At 40.1% G+C, this 25,746-nt stretch overlaps 1 protein-coding gene across 9 annotated transcripts in view; it reads right to left on the bottom strand.

Annotated features, from left to right (window-relative positions):
• Positions 1-5,042: 5,042 nt before the first annotated feature.
• The window catches only part of CDC27 (cell division cycle 27), a 67,161-nt gene continuing 46,457 nt past the window's right edge, over positions 5,043-25,746 (bottom strand). For 6 of the 9 annotated variants that reach the window (XM_050765776.1, XM_050765777.1, XM_050765778.1 and 3 more), the window contains 6 exons: positions 24,241-24,449; positions 19,796-19,913; positions 16,443-16,571; positions 10,947-11,021; positions 9,518-9,674; positions 5,043-8,094 (listed from right to left, as the gene is read on the bottom strand). In XM_050765776.1, coding sequence (XP_050621733.1) covers positions 8,012-8,094; positions 9,518-9,674; positions 10,947-11,021; positions 16,443-16,571; positions 19,796-19,913; positions 24,241-24,449 — 771 coding nt within the window. In that variant the 3' untranslated portion in view covers positions 5,043-8,011. Of the gene's footprint in view, positions 8,095-9,517; positions 9,675-10,946; positions 11,022-16,442; positions 16,572-19,795; positions 19,914-24,240; positions 24,450-25,746 lie in introns of those variants that run through there. The other 3 variants (XM_050765780.1, XM_050765781.1, XM_050765784.1) reach the window with 1 other exon arrangement.

Here is a 25,746-nt window from a genome sequence, read left to right as displayed (position 1 = left end):
TGGCTTGTGCCTGTAATCCCAGTGCTTTGGGAGGCTAAGTTCGGAGGATTGCTTGAGCCCAGGAGTTTGAGACAAGCTGGGGCAACATAATGAGATCCCATCTCTACAAAAAATTTAAAAATGAGCCGGTTGTGGTGGTGCATGCCTGTAGTCCTAGCTATTTGGGAGGCTGAGGTGGGAAGGTCACTTGAGCCTGAAGAATTCAAGGCTACAGTGTTATGATCATGCCACTGCATTGCACTCCAGCCTGGGAGACAGAGCAAGACCCTGAGACCCTGTCTCAAAAAACAAAATAAAAAATCCTCACTAAATTGAACACGACATCAACATTCAATAGCCATTCCCCATCTCCTTTGCTAATAAAATTCCAGTTTCTTTGTGTTCCATCCCAGGACCATGATTTATCTAAACTGGTCATTCTTGGTCAATAAGTTTGGCTAAGAATAAATATCGAAATTGGTCACAGCAAATCTATTCTTTTGTTTTTCTTGGCTCACTGCAAACTCTGCCTTCTGGGTTCAAGCAATTCTCTGCTTCAGCCTCCTGAGTAGCTGGGATTACAGGCACCTACCACCACACCCGGCTAATTTTTGTATTTTTAGTAGAGTGGGGTTTCACCATCTTGGCCAAGCTGGTCTTGAACTCCAGACCTAGCAATCTACCCAGCTTGGCCTCCCGAAGTGCTGGCTCTGTCACCCAGGCTGGAGTGCAGTGGTGCAATCATGGCTCACTGCAGTCACAACCTCCCTGGGCTCAGATGATTCTCCCACTTTAGCCTCCCAAGTCACTGGGATTAAAGGCACATGCCACCATGCTCAGCTAATTTTTTTTTTTTTTTTTTGTAGAGACAGGGTATCCCTACCTTGCCCAGGCTGGTCTTGAACTCCTGGCCTCGAAGGATTCTCCTGCTTCAGTCTCCCAAAGCACTGGGTCTATTATTCCCTTTCTTATTCAAACTTAATTCTGCATTTTCAAGGCCTTGAATTTTCAAATACAGCTTTTTCTTTCCCTGAATTTGTTTGGGATTCAAATACAGCTTTAACTCTCAATTGAAAATTCTATGTTGATGATGTTGAAAAGATTCTCTCCTTTGACCAAAACTTTAGGCAGGTCCCTCTGAGTCCTTTCTGATTAGGCCTGACCTTGGGCTTCCCTCTCTGTCCTTGTAGAATATAGTTTGAAAAAAAAAATCCTGCTAAATCATTTTAGCAAAAATTCTCATCTTTGATATCTTATCAACGTAGTTAGCTTCCAGCAATAATCCTATCAAGTCAGTTTAGCCAGAAACCCCTTATCTTTGATGTTTTCTCTTAGTAATTTTCCATCAACTGACCCCATTCTGTTGCTTGGATATACACCTCCACTTGTCCCTGTTAAAATCAGAATCCTATCTCTCTCCCCTACTGCAAGACCCCATTGCAGTAGCTATTGCTGTAGGCCCTATATCTGTGTTCATGCCCTCCTATTGTGCCTTATGATCTTTAGAAAGTGTCATAAATACATTTTTCTTTTCTTTTGAGATGGAGTCTCACTTTGTTGCCCAGGTTGGAGTGCAGTGGCACGATCTGGGCTCACTGCAAGCTCTGCCTCCTGGATTCACACCATTCTCCTGCTTCAGCCCCCCGAGAAGATGGGACTACAGGTGCCCGCCACCACGCCCAGCTAATTTTTTTTTTTTTTTTTTTTAGTAGATACGGGGTTTCACCGTGTTAGCCAGGATGGTCTTGATCTCCTGACCTCATGATCCGCCTGCCTCGGCCTCCCAAAGTGCTATGATTACAGGCGTGAGACACGCGCCCGAACATAAATACATTTTTATTTTTTCCTTTGAGACAGGGGCTCACTCTGCCACTCAGGCTGGGTACAGCAGTGCCATCACGGCTTACTGCAGCCTCAACCTCTGAGGCTCAAGCGATCCTTTCATCTCAGCCTCCTAAGTAGCTGGGACCAGAGGTGCACTCCCCCATGCCTGGCTAATTTTTACCCATTTTTTGTAGAGATGGGGTCTATGTTACCCAGGCTGGTCTCGAACTCCTTGGCTTAAGTGATCCATCACCCTCAGCCTCCGAAAATGTTAACATTACAGGTATGAGCCACGATGCCCAGCATACATTTCTCTTTCTTTTCTTTTCTTTTTTTTTTTTGAGACGGACTCTTGCCCTGTCACGCGGGCTGGAGTGCAATGGTGTGATCTCGGCTCACTGCAACCTCCACCTCTCAGGTTCAAGTGATTCTCCTGCCTCAGCCTCCTGAGTAGCTGGGACTACAGATGCACGCCACCACGCCTGGCTAATTTTTGTATTTTTAGTAGAGACGGGGTTTCACCATATTGGCCAGGATGACCTCGATCTCCTGACCTCATGATCCACCCGCCTTGGCCTCCCAAAGTGCTGGGATTACAGGTGTAAGCTACCGCACCCGGCCCATTTTTTTTTTTTAATTTAATACAGATGGGGTCTTGTTATGCTGCCCAGGCTGGTCTCTTATCTCAGGTTCAAGCAATCTGCCCATCTTGGCCACCCAAAGTGCTGGGATTAAAGGTGTGAGCCACAACGTCTGGCCTACAGTTTTCCTTAACAGTGTTGAATATTAAAAGGATGCTTGAGGCTGGGGCGGGCGAACTGCTTGAGCCCATGAGTTTGAGACCAGCCTGAGCAATACGGCAAAACCCTATCTCTACAAAAATACAACAATTAGCTGGGAGTGGTGGGGCATGCCTGTTGGTCCCAACTACTTGGGAGGCTAAGGCAGGAGGATAGCTTGAACCTGGGAAGTAGAGGTTGCAGTGAGCTGTGGTCGTGCCACTGCATTCCAGCCTGAGTAACAGAGCAAAACCCTGTCTCCAAAAAAAGAATGCTTGTGATAGAGGAAATTGTTAATAAAAATGCAAGAACTGAAGGAAAATTGAAGATTTATAACTTTCTACTTTAAAGCAAATCCTAGTCACTCAAAGAGGGAAAATATATTCCAATTTCAGTGGGAGAAGAGTAACGAAGCAGCACATAGATCAAAGCCCTAACAAAAGACTATACTACAACAGATCTGGATGATTAATAATCAAGTTTTCTCTGTAAAACCTGGACCTGGATGTTAGCCTACAGTAGACTTTATATTTAAAAATGCTAGGCTGGGCACGGTGGCTCATGCCTGTAATCTCAACACTTTGGGAGGCCGAGGTGGGCGGATCATGAGGTGAAGAGATAGAGACCATCCTGGCTAACATGGTGAAACCCCGTCTCTACTAAAAATACAAAAAAAAATTACCCGGGCGTCGTGGGGGGCGCCTGTAGTCGCAGCTACTCGTGAGGCTGAGGCAGGAGAATGGTGTGAACCCTGGGAGCTTGCAGTGAGCTGAGACTGCGCCACTGCACTCCAGCCTGGGTGACAGAGTGAGACTCCATCTCAAAAAAAGAAAAAAAACATGCTAGAGAGGGCTGGCCATGGTGGCTCATGCCTATAATCCCAACACTGTGGGAGGCCGAAGTGGGCGGATCACCTGAGGTCGGGAGTTCGAGACCAGCCTGACCAACATGGAGAAACCTTGCCTCTACCAAAAATGCAAAAATCAGCCAGGCGCAGTGGTGCATGCCTGCCGTCCCAGCTACTTGGGAGGCTGAAGCAGGAGAAGCGCTTGAAACCGGGAGGTGGAGGTTGTGGTGAGTGGATATTGTGCCATTGCACTCTGGTCTGGGCAACAAGAGTGAAACTCTGTTCCCCCCCCCCCCAAAAAAAAATAGCTAGAGAGGGCTGGGTGAGGTGGCTCACGCTTATAATTCCAGTGCTTTGGGAGGCTGAGGTGGGAGGATTGCTTGAGGCCAGGAGTTTGAGATCAGCCTGGGCAACACAGCAATACCCTGACTCTACAAAAATAAAAAATAAAAAATGAGCCAGGTGTGGTGCTGCATGTGTTGTCCTGGCTTCTTGGGTGGCTGAGGTGGGAGGATTGCTTGAGTCCAGGAGTTCGAGGCTGCAGTGAGCTATGATCATACTACTGCACTCCAGGCTGGGGGTCAGAGCGAGACTGTCTTAAAAAAAAAATGCTAGAGAAGACAACTTACAGTTACCATTAAACATGACTTGAAACCTCCAGAGGAAGTCCAAAACTAAAATATAACATTCTGAACATACACTAATGCCAAAAGTGCCCAGTTGTATCATTTAATAGCTGAGCCTGTTTTCTCTTTTGTAAAATGAAGTAATACCTACCTTCTACTGTTGAGAATTGAAAATACCATCCACAAAGCAAGCAACACAATCCATAGAGCAGGATCTCAACAAACACAGCTTTTTAACAAAGTTTGCACTTACAGAGAAAAATAAAACCTGTACTGAACCTTCATGAACCGTGAGTTGTCAGCTAAACAAGCCAAAGAATAGTTCCATGTCTAAGCTGCTGTTTATCCTTGTTCAGCTGACATTAAATGGCAGGTCCTAGGGAAGGTTATGAGGTCTGTGTTGTTCCCCTTGGAACTGCCCAGCTCACCCCACCTTCATGTGTTTTTCCCTGTTACTGCCTTTTCTTCAAGTCTGAATAAAACCCTTCAGCTCTCTGTACTTTCTCCAAGATACCAAAAAAAAAAAAAAAGATTTTCAAATTAGAGTAAAATTCAGTTTCTAAATCTTCTTTCAGATCCTGACCTTTTTAAATAGATTCTAATTGGAACAAAAAACCTTTGTGTCCCTTTTGAAGAAATTTCAGAAATCATGTGATCAAAGGATAAGCAGTTGACTTGCAAATTCACAGCTGCTGGTTGGCAACGGGGCTTCTGTAGTTTGAAAAAAGGTATTCTAAAAATTACCATTGTTTTTGTCATAGTATTTATTTTGATATTCCAAATAATACTAAAAAAGAGTATGACCGTTTAAAAATATAAATATATTAAGAGTGTAAGTTTTAAAAAATTAGATAAACATTGCTCTAGATTTTTGTGAAACATAAAATTGTATCTCTATTTTTCTGTGCCTTCTTATGAAAATACAGATGGCACAGCTTTCATATAGCTTTAACAACTTGATTATAAATTGCTTTCAAAAGTAACTTATTTGGATTTTCCATATCCTTTAATGAATTGCAAATATATTAACAGAAAAGACTTTCCCCCTCAAGACTGTACAATTTCTGAAATAAGTCAGTTAAAGCAAAAAGAAGACACAAAATTACATTGTTTCAATGCAAACAGAACACACACTTCACACCCACACTTGCATTTTCCCAGGTTTTCACAAAGAAAATGGGTCACCATATTTCTCAGTGAAGACTCATACTATACTCTGGCTAATCAGAGACTTCCAAACTTTTTTCTTCAAAAAGAGCATTTTTAATAGACTAAATACTGGTTATCACTGAGTTTTTGTTTAAGGTACAACAGCAGCATGGTTCAAATGTTACTTGTAGTTCTTGGAAAAATCAAAAATTTTAAGTGATGAATACAGAAAATGTAGGGACCACCTTTCATTATTTTGAGTACCACTGTTCTCTTGAAAAAATATTCTAACCTTCTAAAATCCCAGAGTTAAGAACCATTTCCAAGGGGAAAAACAAATCCAAGGCCACAACATAGCTTCTGAACAAGTGTGTGCACATATATATGTATTAGGTTGGTGCAAAAGTAACTGCAGGTTTTGCCATAAAAGTCATGGCAAAAACCACAATTACTTATGCACCAACCTAATATATGTGTGAAACAGAGAAAAGGATGTCAAACTACTTAATTTAATTTCTGTAAAATAAACTTCTGATGTTTGAAACAAACATTTTGCTTGATCAAAATGTGTTCTTCTTCTGGTTGTTTGATCCCCATTCCATGCAAAAAACAAAACAAAAAAAGAAACTGTAAAAGCCAGAAAGTGTTACAAGGTGGGAAATAAGGCTTCAGATACCTAATGACTTTAAAAGTAGGTATGAGGAAAAATAAAATAGGCCAAGCTTGGGCGGAAACTGTTCCCCAGCCAGCCATTGCCATGGCGTGTCTTACAAAACGATCCTTTTATCCTTGGTCTCAAAAAATCAGTACCAGAAAGACTCTCACCTCTGGCACAGGACATAAATTCCTACTATAAAAAGATAATTATACTTCAGCAAATTATGTTCTAAGCTTAGCTTTCTCCAGGCTTTATAACGCAGAACTCAGGTTGAAGCTTTCTATAAAACTCTAAATGACACTGTTACACAGCACCTTGTGCTTTGCCAATTAAAAATATAAAAGAATCTAAAATTACATATTACAGAACTAATGGATAATACAATAGCATATGTGTTAGAATCCAAGTGCTAGCCTCTGGGAATTTTTCATTACATTTATTTTCTCCCAACTGTTCCTTTTTTTTAAAAAGTATTTTTTTAGACAGTACATATACATAAATTTAGGTAGGGAAATCTGTTAAATATTTCTCTGGCACCTGATACCTAAACACCCTGACTTGAATTAATTTATAATTGTACCTAATCCATATTCAAATGAGATTAACAGTAAATTATAGAAAATTACTGAGTCTACAGGCTAAAATTTTTTTCACATCTTTTGTAATCCACCTTATTTTCACAGCTTGACTAACAAATACAGGTAAGGTTGTCCTTCATCAAATAATCCAAAATAATAACTGTAGGCCTGTCATTCATAAGAAACTATAATTTGTTATATTCTGACATTGGCACTTAATAAAATGTTAACAACTAAAGTTTCTCTAAAATTTCAATACATTACAATAAAGGAGATAAACAATTTAAGACTGTTTAAATCTGTTATGGTGGAATTCCAATAATTATCAATTTATATGCATAATTAAATTCTTAAAATTGTGGCCATTTCCCAAAGACACCAACTGATATTATGACAAACTCAGAAGAGAACCTATCTCCTTCTTAAGAATGTTTCTTCCCCCAAGCTAAAAATTTCCAATATCCTAAACCCAATTCTTAGTAAATGTTTTGGTGACTCACACTACTGAAAAAATCTGAAGCAGAGTCAAAAAGAATGGAAAGGATCTCAACCAAAGATAACCACACATTCTTACACTCTGCTTAAGCAAACACTTAGAAAAGTCAAAGGGATAATGTTTTGAACAAATATAGATTCAAGGTTATGGTACAATTCTGATTATATTAAGGCTTTCACTATCATGATCTCTTAAAGTCTCTACACTTTAGTGTTCTCATTCTGATTGATATGGTGAACTTAAGGGATTATTAAGGGCCTTGTTTTGGCTTCTCAGTGGGGAACCACTCTATCATCTCTGAATGTTAAAGGTGATCCCACAGAGCTCAAAGAGAAGAGGCAATATGGTATGAACCAATTTTAAAGTCTGCAATACCAAGACAACAATGATCAACACTTTGAAGCAAGATGAATAAATTAAAATTCTTGGTTAGACATTAAAGCATTCTTGCCAAGAATAAGTGTACACTGTATGGAGGGATATTTGATTCCTACATACGAATCCCAATATGCCCATTACATTTGTTTATGGGAGACACTGCAAGTTGAAGGTAATTTACATTCCTTGGCAATCAAGTTACTGTTATAGGCAACGTCTTTTATTGTTCCATCTGGCACTTGCAAACACCATTCTTGAAGAACCTAGAAATGACGGTCAGTTACTCTGTTTATCAGGAACAGAACCAAATAAAAACAAATTTTTGAGAAAGCAACCAAGAAATTCTGGTTCATCACTATTTTCCATATCTAATGGTTCCTTCAAGATAAAACATAACTCTTCCTTTCATGATACTTTCCAACAAAGGGAGATTAAAGAAAAACAGAAAAGAAAGTCCCCACCCTACCCCCCATAAATTGTCATTCATACTGGTAAAAGAGCCAGTCTTGTTAGCAGCTAAATATTGCACTGCCTTTCATTCCGTATACAGTCAGGGTCCAATGAAAGTGGCACACTCATGGTATAAGTGATGGATGATGACACCGCCGGCTCAAGAGTAAAGACTCAGTATATGGAGGGACAAGAAACATGTCAGCACTAGTCACACATCCAGTTGTAAAAGTCCGATTTCCAGAAGTTAAAATTCATCACTTTCAGCTGCATGAAGTTGTGTGTCATCTGCATCTGTCATGCTGCTCTCCTGGGATTCATCTGTTCCCACTTTAAAAATAAAACAAAAGTCTACAGTAAGGTTTCTGACAAACATATCCTGTTGGTTCACGAAAACAAGAAAAATTGTATTATATTCAGAGAGATAAAACCCTAAATAAAGGCCCTTAAAAATCCTCATATCCTTTAATAAAATGCAACTCAAGTTTCCTAACTTTGTAATAGGTCTGACATTAGCTTACTGCATTTTACTTTTAAGGTTTTAACTACCAAAACTGCCTCTCCCTAATGGGTTCCTTATTCCTGCCCTAGGAATTACAACTAGCTAGTTCTCTGAGACATTAAAAAAAAAAAATTGACATTTCCCCAACCTCCAATCACTGACTCCACTTTAAGAATACTCCCTGCTAGTCCACAGAAACATAGACTATAACCTTCAGTTTCAAAAGGTTTATGGGGTCTATCTATCTATCTATCTATCTATCTATTAATCAATCAATCATCTATCTCGGTCTGTCACCAAGGCTGGAGTGAAGTGGCACAATCATAGCTCACTGCAGCCTCAAACTCCTGGGCTCAAGTGGTATGATTCTCCTGCCTCAGTCTCCCAAGTAGCTGGGACTATAGATGCATACCACCACATCCAGCTAATTTAAAAAATTTGTTTAGAAGCAGGGTCTCACTGGCTCGTCGTGAAATCCTAGGCTCAAGCAATCCTCCCACCTCAGCCTCCTGAGTAGCTGGGATTACATACACAAGCCATCATGCCTGGCTTATAATTTTTTTTTTTTTTTGAGACAGAGTTTCATTCTTGTTATCCAGGTTGGAGTGCAATGGCATGACTTCAGCTCACTGCAACTTCAGCCTCCTGGGTTCAAGCGATTCTCCTGTCTCAGCCTCCCGAGTAGCTGGGATTACAGGTGCCTGCCACCATGCCCAGCTAACTTTTGTATTTTTAGTAGAGATGGGGTTTTACCATGTTGGTCAGCTGGTGTCGATCTCCTGACCTCAGGTGATACACCCACCTCCGCCTCCCAAAGTGCTGGAATTACAGGCCTGAGTCACTGTGCCTGGCCCCGTGGCTTATAATTTTAATTAAAGGTTTTCACCAAGTTTTCTGGAACAAAGGCATCTAATCAGAATTTACCTTGTCAGAAATTTCTCTATTCTCTTATTTAAAAGACTACATTCTTAGGAAGCAAATAAAACACTACTGGTTACATATTCAAACATAAATTGAGGCCCAGGTAAAAATTAGCAATGAATTTATCAAAGTCACACAGCAAACTAGATCCAGAACAGAGACTAATTATCTGACTTTATATGCATTTTGTTATTATATCACCCTGTTCAATTTCCCTAAAAGTTCTTTTGGTAACACCACCGTTAGAAAAATAAAATAAAGGAGTAGCCTACAAATCCTTATGCAAAAGGTAACTTTCTAAATACTCAAAATCATATGTGTGATACTTACTGATCTGTTCTTCTTGGGTTATTGGCTCCTCATCATCTGGAAGATAGCGCTTATCAATTGCCTCTTTAATCTGGTTATTGGCTCCTTTAGGATCTAAATCCATAGCCCAAGAGAAATTCATCAGGGCGAGGTGCGTTTGACCTAACTTCTTGTAAACCTAAAAATAAACAGCAATACTACATTTTTCATTAAGTTGTGAGCTTCAACTATAAAATTCTAAATATTTATGTATTTATTTTTGAGATGGAGTCTTGCTCTATTGCCCAGGCTAGAGTGCAATGGCGCGATCTTGGCTCACTGCAACCTCTGCCTCCCAGGTTCAAGCAATTCTCCTGCTTTAGTCTCCTGAGTAATTGGGACTACAGGTGCCCGCCACTGCTCCTGGCTAATTTTTGTATTTATAAGTAGAGACAGGGTTTTGCCATGTTAGCCAGGCTAGTCTCAAACTCCTGACCTCAGGTGATCCACCTGCCTCAGCCTCCCAAAGAGTGCTGGGATTACAGGCGTGAGCCACAGTGCCCAGTCTCTACAGTTCTAAATATTTATAATTTAAACTAGGCTCCTGATTTATGTGATCTAAACTTATTCTAACGGTAGGACATTTTCTTCCTACAGATGAACTCATACCAGCTTTTGAGTTCCTTTTCATATAATCAGATATTATTTTCAGAATTCCTTGCTTCTATCTTTCAGGTAGTAAGTTTCCAATAAATATCACTCTGACTGGAACAATGATAATGGGATTAAATGGATTATAAATTGCTTAATTAACTTTCATTTACAGTGATTTTAAATTGAGTTATATCAACTCTTAACAACTGTCTACAGGCACCTTAACTAATTGGCATATGGGGGTCTGGTCTGTAAAAAACTGACTAGTCTGGCCTTGGGACTCTCAGAAGCCATTTCTCTTAATCAAGACAACACAGTGCCATTCATGTTCTTCTTCTTCTTTCTCTTTTTTTTTTGTTTCTGAGACAGAATCTTGTTCTCTTGCCCAGGCTGGAGTGCAGCGGCGTGATCTTGGCTCACGGCAACCTCCGCTCCCGGGTTCAAGTGATTCTCGTGCCTCAGCCTCCGGAGTAGCTGGGATCACAGGCATGAGTCACTACGCCCAGCTAATTTTTGTATTTTTAGTAGAGGTCGGGTTTCACCATGTTGGTCAGGCTGGTCTTAAACTCCTGACTCAGGTAATCCACCTGCCTAGGCCTCCCAAAGTGCTGGGATTACAGGCGTGAGGCACCATGCCCAGCTAGGATATCATTTTCTCAAGTGTTAGAACTAAATCTGTTATTCCCAGAGCACTCAGTTTGGAGCTTTAGTTGAATTTGCTCAATAGATATTGTACAGTAAGTATTAAATTTATTCTTATAAAATGTCAATATTTGCTGTGAAAGTCACTGTTTGGGACCACGGCCCCAGTCTTTACCTTTCCTATTAAGAAGTAAACGAGGGATTCTTTGGGAACAATTTGTTTCAATTCTTCAAGTTCTTGTAAAGCAGACTGAAAAAGGCAAAGAAAAACCTTAAAGTATCAAAAATTTTTAAAGTTTTGACCAAGCAATTTTTTTATTTGATTTCCCAAATCACCTTCATAAAAGCTAACTAAATCTTAATCAATATACTTCCTTATTGTATTAGTTCTTATTGTTGTGAAAATAAAACGCATACTTACATAAGTACTAAGAAATAGCAGGCACTCTAGTACACTGAAAACACACACACACACAGACACACACACACACCCCTCTTTGTGAAATATGCAGGTGGTGACAATCCTTGCTTTTGGTCATCTATCTATCTATCTATTTATTTTTATTTATTGAGAAGGAGTCTCGCTGTCGCCCAGGCTGGAGTGCAGTGGTACAATCTCTGCTTACTGCAATCTCTGCTTCTCAGATTCAAGCAATTCTCCTGCCTCAGCCTCCCGAGTAACTGGGATCACAGGCATGCGCCACCACATCCAGCTAATTTTTGTATTTTCAGTAGAGACGGGGTTTCACCATGTCAGCCAGGCTGGTCTTGAACTCCTGACCCAAGTAATCTGCCCGCCTCAGCTTCCCAAAGTGCTGGGATTACAAGCGTGAGCCACCGTGCCTGGCCCAGTGATTTATTTTTTAATGAAAAATAACTATATAATTTTTCAGAACAACAAAAAGTCATTGAGAAGAGTGGCATTAACATTTCTGCAAGTCTCTGTTAGTAGAAGACAGCTAGATTCTCACATCTATCTCCTCCATTTAATCTGTTTTGATATCACATATTATGTAGCTTTTGGAAAATTCTACTGTCCATTTGGGACAGAATGAAGACTGAAAAAGGTAAATAATGTCAAGACATTATTGTAAAAATAGCTCTGACCTCTAAGACTCTTTAGAAGAATTTTAGGGACCCCCAGAAGTTCCCAGACCACTTCTGAGAATCATTAAAGAAATCTTTTTCTTTTTCTGAGACAGACTGTCATTCTGTCACCCAGGCTGAAGTGCGGTGGTGCGATCTCTGCTCACTGCAACCTCTGCTTCCTGGGTTCAAGTGATTCTCCTGCCTCAGTCTCCTAAGTAGCTGGGATTACAGATGCTTACCTGTAATTCCTGGCTAATTTTGTCTTGTATTTTTAGTAGAGATGGGGTTTCACTATGTTGCCCAGGCTAGTCTTGAACTCCTGACCTCAGGTGATCCACCTGCCTTGGCCTCCCAAAGTGCTAGGATTACAGGCGTAAGCCACTGCGCTTGGCCTTACTTTAAAGAAATCTTTTTTCTTTTTGAGATGGAGTTTTGCTCTGTCACCCAGGCTGGAGTACGGTGTCGTGATCTTGGCTCACTGCAACCTCTGCCTCCCGGGTTCAAGCGATTCTCCTGCCTCAGCCTCCTAAGCAGCTGGAATACAGGTGCGTGCCACCACATCCGGCTAATTTTTGTATTTTAGTTGACACAGGGTTTCACCATATTGGCAAGCTGGCCTCGAACTTCTGACCTCAAGTGATCCTCTCACCATGGCCTCCCAAAGTGCTGGGATTACAGGCGTGAGCCATCATGCCCAGCCTTTAAAGAAATCTTTTTTTCCCCCCGAGATGGAGTTTTGCTCTATCGTCCAGGCTGGAGTGCAGTAGCTCACTGCAACTTCTGCCTCCCAGGTTGAAGCGATTCTCCTGCTTCAGCTTTCCAAATAGCTGTGATTACAGGCGCCCGCCACCGTACCTGGCTAATTTTTGTATTTTTAGTAGAGATGGGGTTTCACCATGTTGGCCAGGCTGGTCTTGAACGCCTGACCTTGTGATCCACCCGCCTCAACCTCCCAAAGTGCTGGGATTACAGACGTGAGCCGCTGTGCCTGTCCTTTAACGAAATCTTAACCTTCAAGATGACAGACTCCAATCCTCCTTCACTGCTACAACACACCCAATTCAGAACTGATACGTTTTCTTGCTATGACTGCATATTATAATTGTTATCAACATTTCATGCAACTAGCATGCCTATCCCCACCCCCAATGATCTAATTACAAGGATTCATTGAGAAATAGTGTCTAACACAGCATCGGAGTTCTTACTTTTACCCTAAAGACTTAAGATTTAAATGATTAAATATCAGTACAACACATTAAATAAGGTGATGGCTAGCAATGTTTTAGAGATGTTGAAATGGTCCCCTTGATTTTCATTTTGGAGCCAGAAAATCTCAGAAGCAATCATTAACTTTTCTTTCTTGTTTTCAAGTGATTAATGAATGGCCCATGACACAGTCCCAGGAGATCCTGAGAACATGTACCCTTTAACTTTTCTTTATGCCCTTTTCATACAGTCACATATCTATATCTAGTCCATGCATCAAATTAGGCCTCATAATTCAGTGAAGCTCATACCCCAAAATGCCTGTAACTGGGAGTTTCTCTGAGTCTACTGTGGCTCAGGAGGCTGCCTGATATAATAATGATAATGACAATGATGATAATAATAATAATAATAATGATAATAACAAAAGAGGGAGTCTCTCTGGTCCTACTTTGGATTGGAAGGCTGCCTAATTAAACAAACAAAGAAAACTCCACAAAAATGGCTATAACTATATATATGTCATAGTCCAGACTGATGAGATTAGAACTTGGGCTTCTTGAAGCAAGTAAAGGCTGATTTATGTGGCCTATCTGGTAGGTATGTTGGTATTAAAATGGCTTTAAGAATAATGAATAAAGTCCTTCATATCTAAAGAAATACAATAAAGCAAGTACATAAAAACAAATACTGATTTGCAATTATAGTACTTCAAAGAGTAGTTAAAAGTTGAAAAGGGTTTATTAGATTTAAAATAAGCTTAAAAAAAAATTTTTTTTTTTTTTTTGAGACAGAGTCTCCCTCTATTGCCCAAGCTAGAATGCAGAGGTGTGATCTGGGCTCACAGCAACCTCCGCCTCATGGGTTCAAGCAATTCTCATGCCTCAGCCACTCGAGTAGCTGGGATTACAGGCATGCACCACCAGGCGTGGCTAATTTTTGGATTTTTAGTCGAGATAGGGTTTCACCATGTTGGCCAGGCTGGTCTTGAACTCCTGGCCTCAAGTGATCTGGCTGCCTTGGCCTCCCAAAGTGCTGGGATTACAAGCATGAGCCATGGCACCTGGCCCTAAAAGAAGCTTTTTCAAGACTTGATTTCGACAAAAAAATTAGCTGGGCATGGTGGCTTATGCCTGTAGTCCTGCGTACTTGGGATTCAGCCTAGGAATTTGAGGCTTCAGTGAGCTATGACTGCACCACTGCACTCTAGCTTGGGCAACAGAGCAAGAAAAACAAAAACTAAAGAAAGAGAAGCTTTTTAAAAGGACAAAACCAGTAAAAATAGAAATCCATGTCTTCATAAAGAAGATAGAATAAAACTAAAGGAATTACTGGATAAATTACATATTTAATCCCTTTGTATATCTTTATTAGTCTATTTTAAATTTTTTTTTGGAGATGGATTTTCACTCTTGTTGCCCAGGCTCGAGTGCAGTGGTTTGATCTCGACTCACTGCAACCTCTGCCTTCCGGTGTCAAGCGATTCTCCTGCCTCAGCCTCCCAGGTAGTTGGGATTACAGGTGCCTGCCACCATGTCTTGCTAATTTTTGTATTTTTAGTAGAGACAGGGTTTCACCATGCTGGCCAGGTTGGCCTCGAACTCCTGACTTCATGATCTGCCTGCCTCGGCCTCCCAAAGTGCTGGGATTACAGTCGTGAGCCACTGTGCCTAGCCCTATTTTTTTTGTTTTTTTTAAGACAGGGTCTAGCTCTGTGGCCCAGGCTGAAGTGCAGTGGTGTGATCACAGCTCACTGCAACCTCCGCCTCCTGAGCTCAAGCCATTCTCCCATTTCAGCTTCCTGAGTAGCTGAGAGCACAGGCACACGTCACCACATCTGGCTAATTTTTGTATTTTCTTTTTGGTAGAGATGGGGTTTTGACATGTTGCCCAGGCTGGTCTCAAGTTCCGTGGGCTCATGTGATCTGCCTGCCTCTTCCTCCAAAGTGCTGGGATTATAGGGATTTTTATTAGTCTTAAAATAAGTTATCACTGGTTTGGTATATTTCTTTCTTTTTTCTTTTTTTGAGACAGAGTGTTGCTCTGTTGCCCAGGCTGGAGTGCAGTGGCATAATCTTGACTCACTGCAATTTTTGCCTCCTGGGTTCAAGTGTTTCTTGTGCCTCAGCCTCCTGAGTAGCTGGGACTACAGGTGTGCACCATCATGCCTGGCTAATTTTTGTATATTTGGTAGAGACGGGGTTTCATCATGTTGGCCAGGCTGGTCTCGAACTTCTGACCTCAAGTGATTTGCCCACCTTGGCTTCCCGAAGAGCTGGGATTAGAGGTGTGAGCCACTGTGCCCAGCCCCAAATTTATTTTAAAAGATTTTGCTTCATGGTTTCTGACTGAATAAATGATAACAAAAGTCTCATGTCTTTTTGCCTCTTTTCTCTTTCTCAGTCTCCTTATCTTCTTTTTTCAATATTTGTTTCAGGCTAAGCATACATTATTTGAAAAAGTGAGAAGTAAAGAGAAAGACACATCAGACTAGAATTAGTCTCCGTGTTATAAGCTCTCATAACTTACTACACTTTCCCTTTATGTATTCAACATTTATTATACTTTGTGATTATTTGGTTAATGTCTGTTTTCCTAGAGAAGTACTAGATAGTAGGCCCCTCAAAAGCAGGAAAGATGATTGCTTTACTTGCCACTATATTTCTGGTGCCTGACACACAATGGGTAATCAATAAATGCTGAATAATGCACACACATTCATTTTCTTCTTTTTTTTAATTTTAATTTTTTTTTTTTTTTTTTGAGATGAAGTCTCACTCTGTTACCCAGGCTGGAGTGCAGTGGTGTGATCTTGGCTCACTGCAACCTCTGCCTCCTGGGTTCAAGCGATTCTCCTGCCTCAGCCTCCCAAGTAGCTGGGATTTACAGGCACCCGCCACCATGCCCAACTAAGTTTTTTGTATTTTTAATAGAGATGGGGTTTCACCATGTGGCCTGGCTGGTCTTGAACTCCTGACCTCAGGTGATTCGCCCGCCTTGGTCTCCCAAAGTGCTGGGATTACAGGTGTAAGCCACTGCGCCTGGCCCATACATTCATTTTCATGTGTTCCCTTACTTTGGTCCTAAGAGGATGGTTCAGGTCTTACCTTTAAGATAACCACCTGATGAAAAAAACTGCCTTTCTATATAAGGCATCTTTACAAGGGATAACCACATATTCCTAAATTTCCACACACCTATCCTTCCTATGAGTATTTCATGAAGAAATAAAAATCACAAAAAATGAAATCAACAGCTCTGAAAAAATGTCTCAGATCAAAACTAAACAAATAACTTTCAGTTTATTGAAAACAACGGATAACGTTGTTTTTAAGCAACACAACCCTGAACACCCTTAAGATATTTATCTTACCTTATATTTTTCATTTGCAAATAAAACTGAGGCTCTGTGAAATTTGCATAGAGGGTTCTTGGGATCAATGACAATGGCTTTGTTTAGGGTATCCAAAGCCTTCTCTGATTTTTTCAGTGCATGTTGAACCTGTAAGAAATAAAGATCATGTTAATATTCCCTCTTGATATTTATGAAGAAAGGTGAGAATCAACGTGACTCAAAACCAACATAATCAAATTATTAGAGATAAGGCTGTAGGGTCTAACTGGATTATCCACTGCATTAAGTGGATTTAGTAATTGATTACCAAATGATTAATATATTATCTCTAAAATCACTTCTAATTCTAGTTCAACTGCTTCACTAAAGATGAGAATACTGAAGTCTAGATATCTTAAATAACTTGGTCTGAGATAAAAATCTAGGTCCTCTGGTACATATTTATGATGATAATCAATAGTCTATCTTTAGAGCAGATATTTGGTTACCTTTAAGTCTAAAAGGCAAGCAAAACCTTGGTGTTCTATTCAAAAAAAAGATCTGTACTATTTAGCCAGATAATATTCACATTTCATCAGGTTTATGCAGTCTTTCAAATATTAGACTTCTCAAAACTGTGTTTAAAAAAACTCCTGTTTACAAACCTTGTTTCACTCAGATTTTCATATTTTAGGTATTTATTTGAAAAATTATTTTAATGCTTTACATAATTGAAAATCACTGATCTCTACTACTGGGAAGCAAATAATTTATTTTAAATAACTTAAAATTTAAAAGATTTTAAAAAGTACCAAACCTCACTATTCATTCATATGTATATACTAATATTCTGCTATGTTCCTCCTCAGACAAATTATATGTTACAAATAAAGTGGGGTGGGCTGGGCCCAGTGGCTCACGCCTGTAATCCCAGCACTTTGGTGGATCGCCTGAGGTCAGGAGTTCGAGACCAGCCTGGACAAGATGATGAAACCCCATCTCTACTGAAAATACAAAAAATTAGCTGGGCGTGGTGTCAGGCGCCTGTAATCCCAGCTACTCGGGAGGCTGAGGCAGGAGAATCACTTGAACCTGGGAGGTGCAGGTTGCAGTAAGCTGAGATTGCGCCACTATACTCTAGCCTGGGCAACAAGAGTGAAACTCCGTCTCAAAAAAAACAAAAAACAAAAAAAACAACTGGGGTGAATGAATGTATGAGTATGGCTGCAGAACTTTAACAAATATCATGGTCATAAGAATGTGAGAGTAGGTAGTGCCAACTTCCGCTTGCTGAACTCATCTATGCAATGATCTAATGGTGGCCAAATATTCTGCCCACAGGATTGAGACCCTAAATACTAGTTCCCTAAAGAGAAAAGCTTACTCTCTTACCTGACAATTTCTTCAAATAAACCACTCAAAAACTTAAAACCTGTTCTACAATAAGTTGCGAAGAATTCCTATTTTTAAAAAAGTGTTCAACTTCACCAAAAGGTGTCAAGAGATATTTAATTTTGAATTGAATAAATAAGGTGATGCAACACAAGATAATTTTAAGTAGACACATTATCTCTACATTTTTTGCATAGTAGCTAACTGTAAAAGAAGTTATTGTCAACTTTTTTTTCTAGCCCTGTCTTATGGTGCTGAACTATGTCCATTTTTAAGAAAATTATCATCATGGTCCATTTCATTATAGTCAAAAGAGAATTAGAATTCTACTCCCCACAAGATAGTGACATTTCAAATTAACATAATTTCCTGACATTGTATGACCATTCCCACAAAAGCTAAACTTGCTAGGGGGAAAAAAGAGAGAAGCTGAGGGGAGGGAGAGGGGGAAAGGGATGAGACGATGAGAACAAGAACTTAAGGTACCATACTTATACAGAAGCTAATAAATGAGATTTTAGAAAGCAAACAAACATAATGTACACATCTTTTCTCCTATTAAAGTACAATTTACTTATTTTCTTTTAAGAGATGGAGTCTCATTCTGTTGCCCAGGCTGGAGTGCAATGTCACCTTCTTAGCTCATAGCAGCCTTGAACTCCTAGGCTCAAGTGATCCTTGTGCTTCAGCCTCCCAAGTAGCCAGGACCACAGGTGTGTGCCACCATGCCAGGCTCATTTTAAAATTTTTTTGTAGAGATTGGGTCTCGCTATGTTGTCCAGGCTGGTCTTCAACGGCTGGTCTTCAACTCCCGGTCACAAGCAGTCCTCCTGCCTTGGCATCTCAAAGTGTTGGGATTACAAGTATGAGCCACTGTACCCAGCCAAAGTACAATTTGTTACCAGATATATTTAAAATATATGAATATAAAAATGATTGTGCATATTGCCTTATAAGAATTTTAATTAGTAACAACATGCCTATGTTACTCAGAGGCTTAAAAAACACAGGGAACCATTTGCCTTAAAATATTACCTGCTTAAGGACAGGCGTAGTGGCTCACACCTGTAATCCCAGCACGTTGGGAGGCCGAGGCTGGTGGATCATGAGGTCAGGAGATCCAGACCATCCTGGCTAACGTGGTGAAACCCCATCTCTACTAAAAATACAAAAAATTAGCCAAGCGTGGTGGTGGGCGCCTGTAGTCCCAGCTACTTGGGACGCTGAGGCAGGAGAATGGCATGAACCTGGGAGGCAGAGCTTGCAGTGAGCCGAGATTGGGCCACTGCACTCCAGCCTGGGTGACAGATCTCAAAAAAAAACAAAAAACAAAAAACAAACAACAACAACAAAAAACAACAAAAAAACTACTTAGGAGCTAAATATTAGCCCATGCTTTCAAAAATAGGAAGTATCTCTCTTTTTTGGGGGACAGATTCTTGCTTTGTTTCCAGGTTGTTGTGCAGTGGCACGATCTCAGCTCATGGCAACCTCCTCCTTCTGGGTTCAAGCAATTCTCCTGCCTCAGCTTCCCGAGTAGCTGGGACTACAGGCATGTGCCACCACATCTAGCTAATTTTCGTATTTTTAGTAAAGATGGGGTTTCACCACGTTTGCCAGGCTGGTCCCCAACTCCTGACCTCAGGTGATCCACCTGCCTCGGCCTCCTAAAGTGCTGGGATTACAGGCATGAGCCACTGCATTCGGCCAGGAGACATCTTACTTGAGTCACAGAACAACCCTATAAGGTAAGCAAGTAGTGCATGACATTCATAAAATAGAAGCTCAGAGCAATGAAGTGACTTGTGCAAGGTATAAGGGCAATTCTATGATTTTTTTTTAATGCTAAGCCAAATGGGTAGTATTTTTGGTTGTAATAGACTCCAGAATACTGTTTCAACACAAAAAAGGACCAATTTTTATCATAGCAATTAAATCAATAACAAACATATTTCAAAAGGGAGATTAATAAGAGTATTAATGTTTAGAAAGCTACTTACTACTCCAATGTGGCAAAGTAAAACTGAACTTTGAGGGTTGATATCAAGTGCTTTTTGGAAATGCATTTCTGCAAGGCTGAATTTTTCTTGCTTGTAATAAATCATTCCTAAACCATACCTGAAAGTATAAAACAAAGTATAATTTTTAAAAATATAAAGTTTAGGTTGCTAATTTAGTTCAATTAGTAAAAGAACAAGTATAGAATCTGGCATTTTAATAAACCAGTGGAACAATACTGGTGGTCTTAGAGAGGAGGCAAAAAATACCAGTTATGATAAAAATCATTAAAGCATTTTATTTACTTATTTTTAATTAAAAAAAATTTTTTTTTGAATTGGGGTCTCACTCTGTCACCCAGGCTGGAGTGAAGTGGGCCAATTATAGCTCACTGCATCCTTGAACTTCGGGGTTCAAGGAATCCTCCAGCCTTAGCCTCCAGAGTAGCTGAGACTACAGGCATGAACCACAATGCCTAGCCATTAAAGCAGTTTATTATTATTATATTTTAAAGACAGCGTCTCACTCTGTTGCCCAGGCTGGAGTGCAGTGGCTCAATAACAGCTCACTGCAGCCTCGACCTCCCAGGCTTAAGTGATCAATCCTCCCACCTCAGCATCCTGAGTAGCTGGAACTACAGGTGCACGCCATTAGGCACAGCTAATTTTTTAATTTTTTGTAGAGATGGGGTTTTGCCATGTTGCCCAGGCACGCATATATATATACATACACACACACACCCCCAAACACACACACACACATATAATATTGTTATATATATATATTTTGAGACAGAGTTTCGCTCTTGTTGCCCAGGCTGGAGCATAATGGCGCAATCTCGGCTCACCACAACCTCCACTCACAGGTTCAAGGGTTCAAGCGATTCTCCTGCCTCAGCCTCCCGAGTGGCTGGGATTACAGGCATGCACCACCACGCCCGGCTAATTTTGTATTTTTAGCAGAGATGGGGTTTCTCCATGTTGGTCAGGCTGGTCTTGAACTCCTGACCTTAGGTGATGCGCCGGCCTTGGCCTCTCAAAGTTCTGGGATTATAAGCGTGAGCCATGGCGACAAGCTGTTTTTTTTTAATTTTTATTTTTTTCAGATGGAGTTTCGCTCTTGTTGCCCAGGCTGGAGTACAATGACGCGGATCTCGGTTCAATACAACCTCCGCCTCCCAGGTTCAAGCATTTCTCCTGCCTCAGCTTTCCGAGTAGCTGGGATTACAGGCATGCTCCACCACACCCAGCTAATTTTGTATTTTTAGTAAAGACAGGGTTTCTCCATGTTCGTCAGGCTGGTCTCGAACTCCTGACCTCAGGTGATCCGCCCACCTCGGCCTCGGCCTCCCAAACTGTTGGGATTACAGGTGTGAGCCACCATGCCTGGCCTATATTTTTTCTTTTTTGAGACAGTCTTGCTTTGTCACCCAGGTTGGAGGGCAGTGGTGCAATCTCAGTTCACTGCAACCTCTGCCTCCTGGGTTCAAGTGATTTTCGTGCCTCAGGCTCCCAAGTAGCTGGGATTACAGGCATGTGTCACCATGCCCAGCTAATTTTCTTGTATTTTTAGTAGACACCAGGTTTCACCATGTTGGCCAGACTGGTCTTAAACTCCTGGCCTTAAGTGATCTACTTGTCCCAGCCTACCAAAGTGCTGGGATTACAGGTGTGAGTTACCGCCCCCAGCCTTCTTATATTAACATATTTTTAATTTTTTGTGGAGACAAGGTCTCACTATGTTGACCAGGCTGGTTTCAAAGTCAGCCTCAAACAGCCCTCTCACCTTGACCTCCCAAACGCTAGGATTACAGGCATGAACCACCATGCCCAGACCATTAAAACAGTTTAAAGAGTCACTTTTACAAGCAAAAACAATCAAATCAAATCAAATCAAACTATGATAATAAGGAAAAAAGAAACCACACCCCTAAACCCATACAGTTTTTTTTTTGTTTTTAATTCAGCATCTTGCTCTGTCGCCCAGGCTGGAGTGCAATGGCGTGATCATAGCTCACTGTAGGTAACCTTGAACTCTTAGGCTCATGCAATCCTCCCATCTCAGCCTCCTGAGTAGTTAGGACTACAGGCATACACCACCATGTCTGACTGCTTTTTTTTTTTTTTTTTTTTTTTTGAGATGGAGTCTTACTCTGTCACCATACTGGAGTGCAGTGGCACAATCTCGGCTCACTGCAACCTCTACCTCCCAGGTTCAAGCAGTTCTCTTGCCTCAGCCTCCTGAGCAGCTGGAACTACAGGCATGTACCATCACACCCAGCTAATTTTTGTATTTTTAGTAGAGGCGGGGTTTCACCATGTTGGCCAGGATGGTCTTGATCTCTTGAACTCATGATTCACCTGACTCGGCCTCCCAAAGTGCTGGGATTAAAAGCATGAGCCACCACGCCCAGCCTTAATTTTTTTTTTGTTGTTGTTGTTATTAGGGAAGGGGTCTTGCTATGTTGACCAGGCTGGTCTCGAACTCATGGTCTCAAGTAATCTTCCCGCTTCAGCTTCCCAAAGTGCTGGGCTTACAGGTATGAGCCACCATACCTGCCATATTCTAGATTTAACAGCTAATTTTTACTGAGTAGTTATTACATGTGTGACAAGACCATTACTAAATTATCTCATTTAATCCCTGGAGGAATCATAGGTACCATTATCATCCTTATTTCGAATAAGGAAACTGAAACTTAGAGAAGTTAAATAACTTCCTTAAAGTTATACAGCTAATAAAGATTCTAACCAGGTTCTTCCTTAATGATTCTAAAGGCTGAACTCCTAACAATGCTATCTCCACATTCTGTTTTATATTATTATAATTATAGCATACATAGTGTCATGTTTTGCTTCCTTCTCCCCCACTTACTGTTATCAAAAGCATGCTCCTATACTTATAGACCTCGACATTACAATTTTTAAAGGCTATGTAATAGTGTATTAGGTTAATACGCAGGTATTTCTCCCGAATTTTCAAAATGTCAAATGAACATAGCGTGGATGGTTTATGTTACAGAGACTTCTCACGGCCATAACTAGATGATGATGATGATGATGATGAAGGGGAATAAGCACCAAATGAATAAGAAAAAAGCACAACATATCTGCTTTGAGTGGCTTTATATATCATTATAATTGTGTTATAGATGAAGAAAAGGTATTAAACACTATGCTAATGATAGTGAAAGTGAAAACAAAAGAAAGGCTATTTTGTAGTTAGAATAAAGTTGCTCAGTATTTAGAGTTACCTAAATATGTCAGCATTTAAACTCCTCCCAGTAAAAGCTTGCGAATCTGAATAATCCTCCTTTAAACACAATTTTTGATATGATTAAGTTTTTTAAGAATGTGACTACTGCAAAACAGCTGAACAGACCATACACATTTAAAAAAACAACACAAGGATCAACCAGACATGGGAAAAAATAAAAAACAACACAAGTCTTATTAAGAACTGAGTTCTTAAAATATTACAGAGAACGTATCTATTGGAAGAGAAGGCAGTATTGGCAAGTTGATTGTTACATTGGTCAGCAAAAGCTAGCACTATTTTTTGGTCATCTTTCAGGCAATGTAACTACTACTGTAAAATGAGATATAACCCATTAAACAACATATTCACAAATCAAAAAATGTTTTAGTAATATAATGCTTCAGATTTAGAAGCAAATCGAATGATAAAACTCAACTGCTATAATTAACTCCAAAGATAACCATATATGACAAAAAAAGACCAAAAATTATGACTTCAGAATTATACTTTCTCTTGATATTTAAACTATTCAGTCAGTCCAGAAAAATACAATAAATGCCAACAGTAAGTATGGTGTTGAGGCAGAAATAGGACCAAACTTTTTCATATCTTATTCAGCTGATAATAATATGACCTAGGTAGTAATTTCCTATGTGTCTACTTATACACAAGCACAAAAAAGTAAAATAGAGACACTGCTAAATAAAAGGGTACACTAAGTTCTTAATAGTAACTCAATAAACTGGAACACTGTCAGAAAGCAGCAACTAGTGAATGTTTTCAATGTTTTTTTCTATTATCCAATAAGTGAATTATGCTATTCCTTTCCAATTTCCCAAGCACTTTTTGTCCCAATCACCATTTTGGTGTTATAAGAGTAACAAATCAAGTAACAAAATTAAACAAACAAACAAACAAAAAACAACTACAGTATCTGCAAAAGTTTGGTAGAAGGCTGAAACTGTTGAGTATAAGGATCTGGTATTCTATTATCATTAGTTAATTTAAGAGTTTGATAAAGACATACATTTCACAAGAAAACATTTTAGTGAGAAGTTATTGACCAGTATGCCCCATCCCTAAGTATTAGTAACCAAATTCACGACAATAAAGCGCTATCTAAAAAGAAAAATTAGTGAGTGCCAGCACCATCAGTAAGACTTTGTCTTTGCACTTCATTAGCACTTACCATGCATTATAATGTCTAGGATTGACTCTGATAGCATTTCGAAAACAAGCTAATGCTTTGTCCAATTCTTCAGTTAAGACAAACTCATGCCCTAACAGAGTATAGGCATAAGCATAATTTGGATCAACTTGGATAGCTCTCTGGAAGAATTTAATTGCAATATCATGTTCCCGTTGCAGACTGAAACAGTTCCCTGCAGCACACCAGGCCTTAAAAAAATGGGAACAAAAACCAAACAGAATTAAAATTTTATTTTTTTCTAAAACCAAATCTATGACTAAAATCATGCCTCAACTTAGAACAGAAAGATAAAAATAGAGCTTCAGTAGATAGTCAATTCTAATTATTCACAGATTCCATATTTGTGAATTTGTCTGATTGCCAAAATTTATTTATAAAACCAAAATCGATACTCGTAGTGCTTTCATGGTCATCAAAAGGTATGTTCTCATTTGAGGTTGAACAATGTGACTCTACCTTCTTGTTTTAGCTCTCATGCAGAGATGACCAGGGGACAGAAACTCTGTGGGGTAGTTTAGTGTAGTGCAAGAAGCTTTGGCTCTGGTGACAGCTGGACAGAATTTGAATCCCAATGCTGGCACTTTTAAGTAGGGTGGCTTCAGGCAAGTCACCTCTGAACCTCATTCTCTCTCTCTCTCTCTTTTTTTTTTTTTTTGAGATCTGGTCTTGTTCTGTTGCCCAGGCTGAAGGGCAGTGGTGTGATCGTGGCTCAATGCAACCTCCGCCACCTAGGCTCAACTGATCCTCCTGTCTCAGCCTCCCGAGCAGCTGGGACCACAGGCGCCAGCCACCACACCTGGCTAATTTTTGTATTTTTTCTGGAGAAGGGTTTTGCCATGTTGCCCAGGCTGGTCTTGGAACTCCTGACCTCAAAGAGTCCGCCTGCCTCAGCCTCCCGAAGTGCTGGGATTATAGGTGTCAGCCACCACGCCCAGCAGCATTCTCTCTTTTGTAAAGAAAATAGGATCTACCAGGATGAGTTGTTTTTAGGGTTCAAGATTATAATCCACAATCTATCTCTGTTTCAAACCCTCCATCACTCCTAGGAACATTGGTTCAGTAGCACTAACTCGGTGTTCATGTTGACTACAGAATTACCGCAAATAATGAGAATTGACTGTATTTAATTCTAAGCTTAGATATGTTACAAAAGTATTATTAAATATTTTTGAAATGCAATGAAATACAATCTTACAAGATTAGAGCATGTAAATTAATTGCACCTATGTCTTACAATGACAATACTAATTTATTTTAATTTAAAATTATTAAGTTTTTCAATCTATGTAACTTCTGCTCGATGAACTCTAATCTTGGTGACAACAGCTAACTTAACGTAGTCAAATCTTGATAAATCCTGAATGAAACATCTGCTTTGTGATTTTTCTATTTGTGAATCTGCACCGCACATTCTAGGACTGTCTCTTCCTCTCTGAGTCCCTGACTAGATAGAGAGAAAAAAAAGAAATACTTGTGGGTGACACT

This window comes from Macaca thibetana, chromosome 16 (assembly GCF_024542745.1).
Source record: "Macaca thibetana thibetana isolate TM-01 chromosome 16, ASM2454274v1, whole genome shotgun sequence".
NCBI lineage: Eukaryota > Metazoa > Chordata > Mammalia > Primates > Cercopithecidae > Macaca > Macaca thibetana.
Note: the sequence above shows the minus strand (reverse complement) of the source record. Positions and strands in the feature narration are given on the sequence as shown.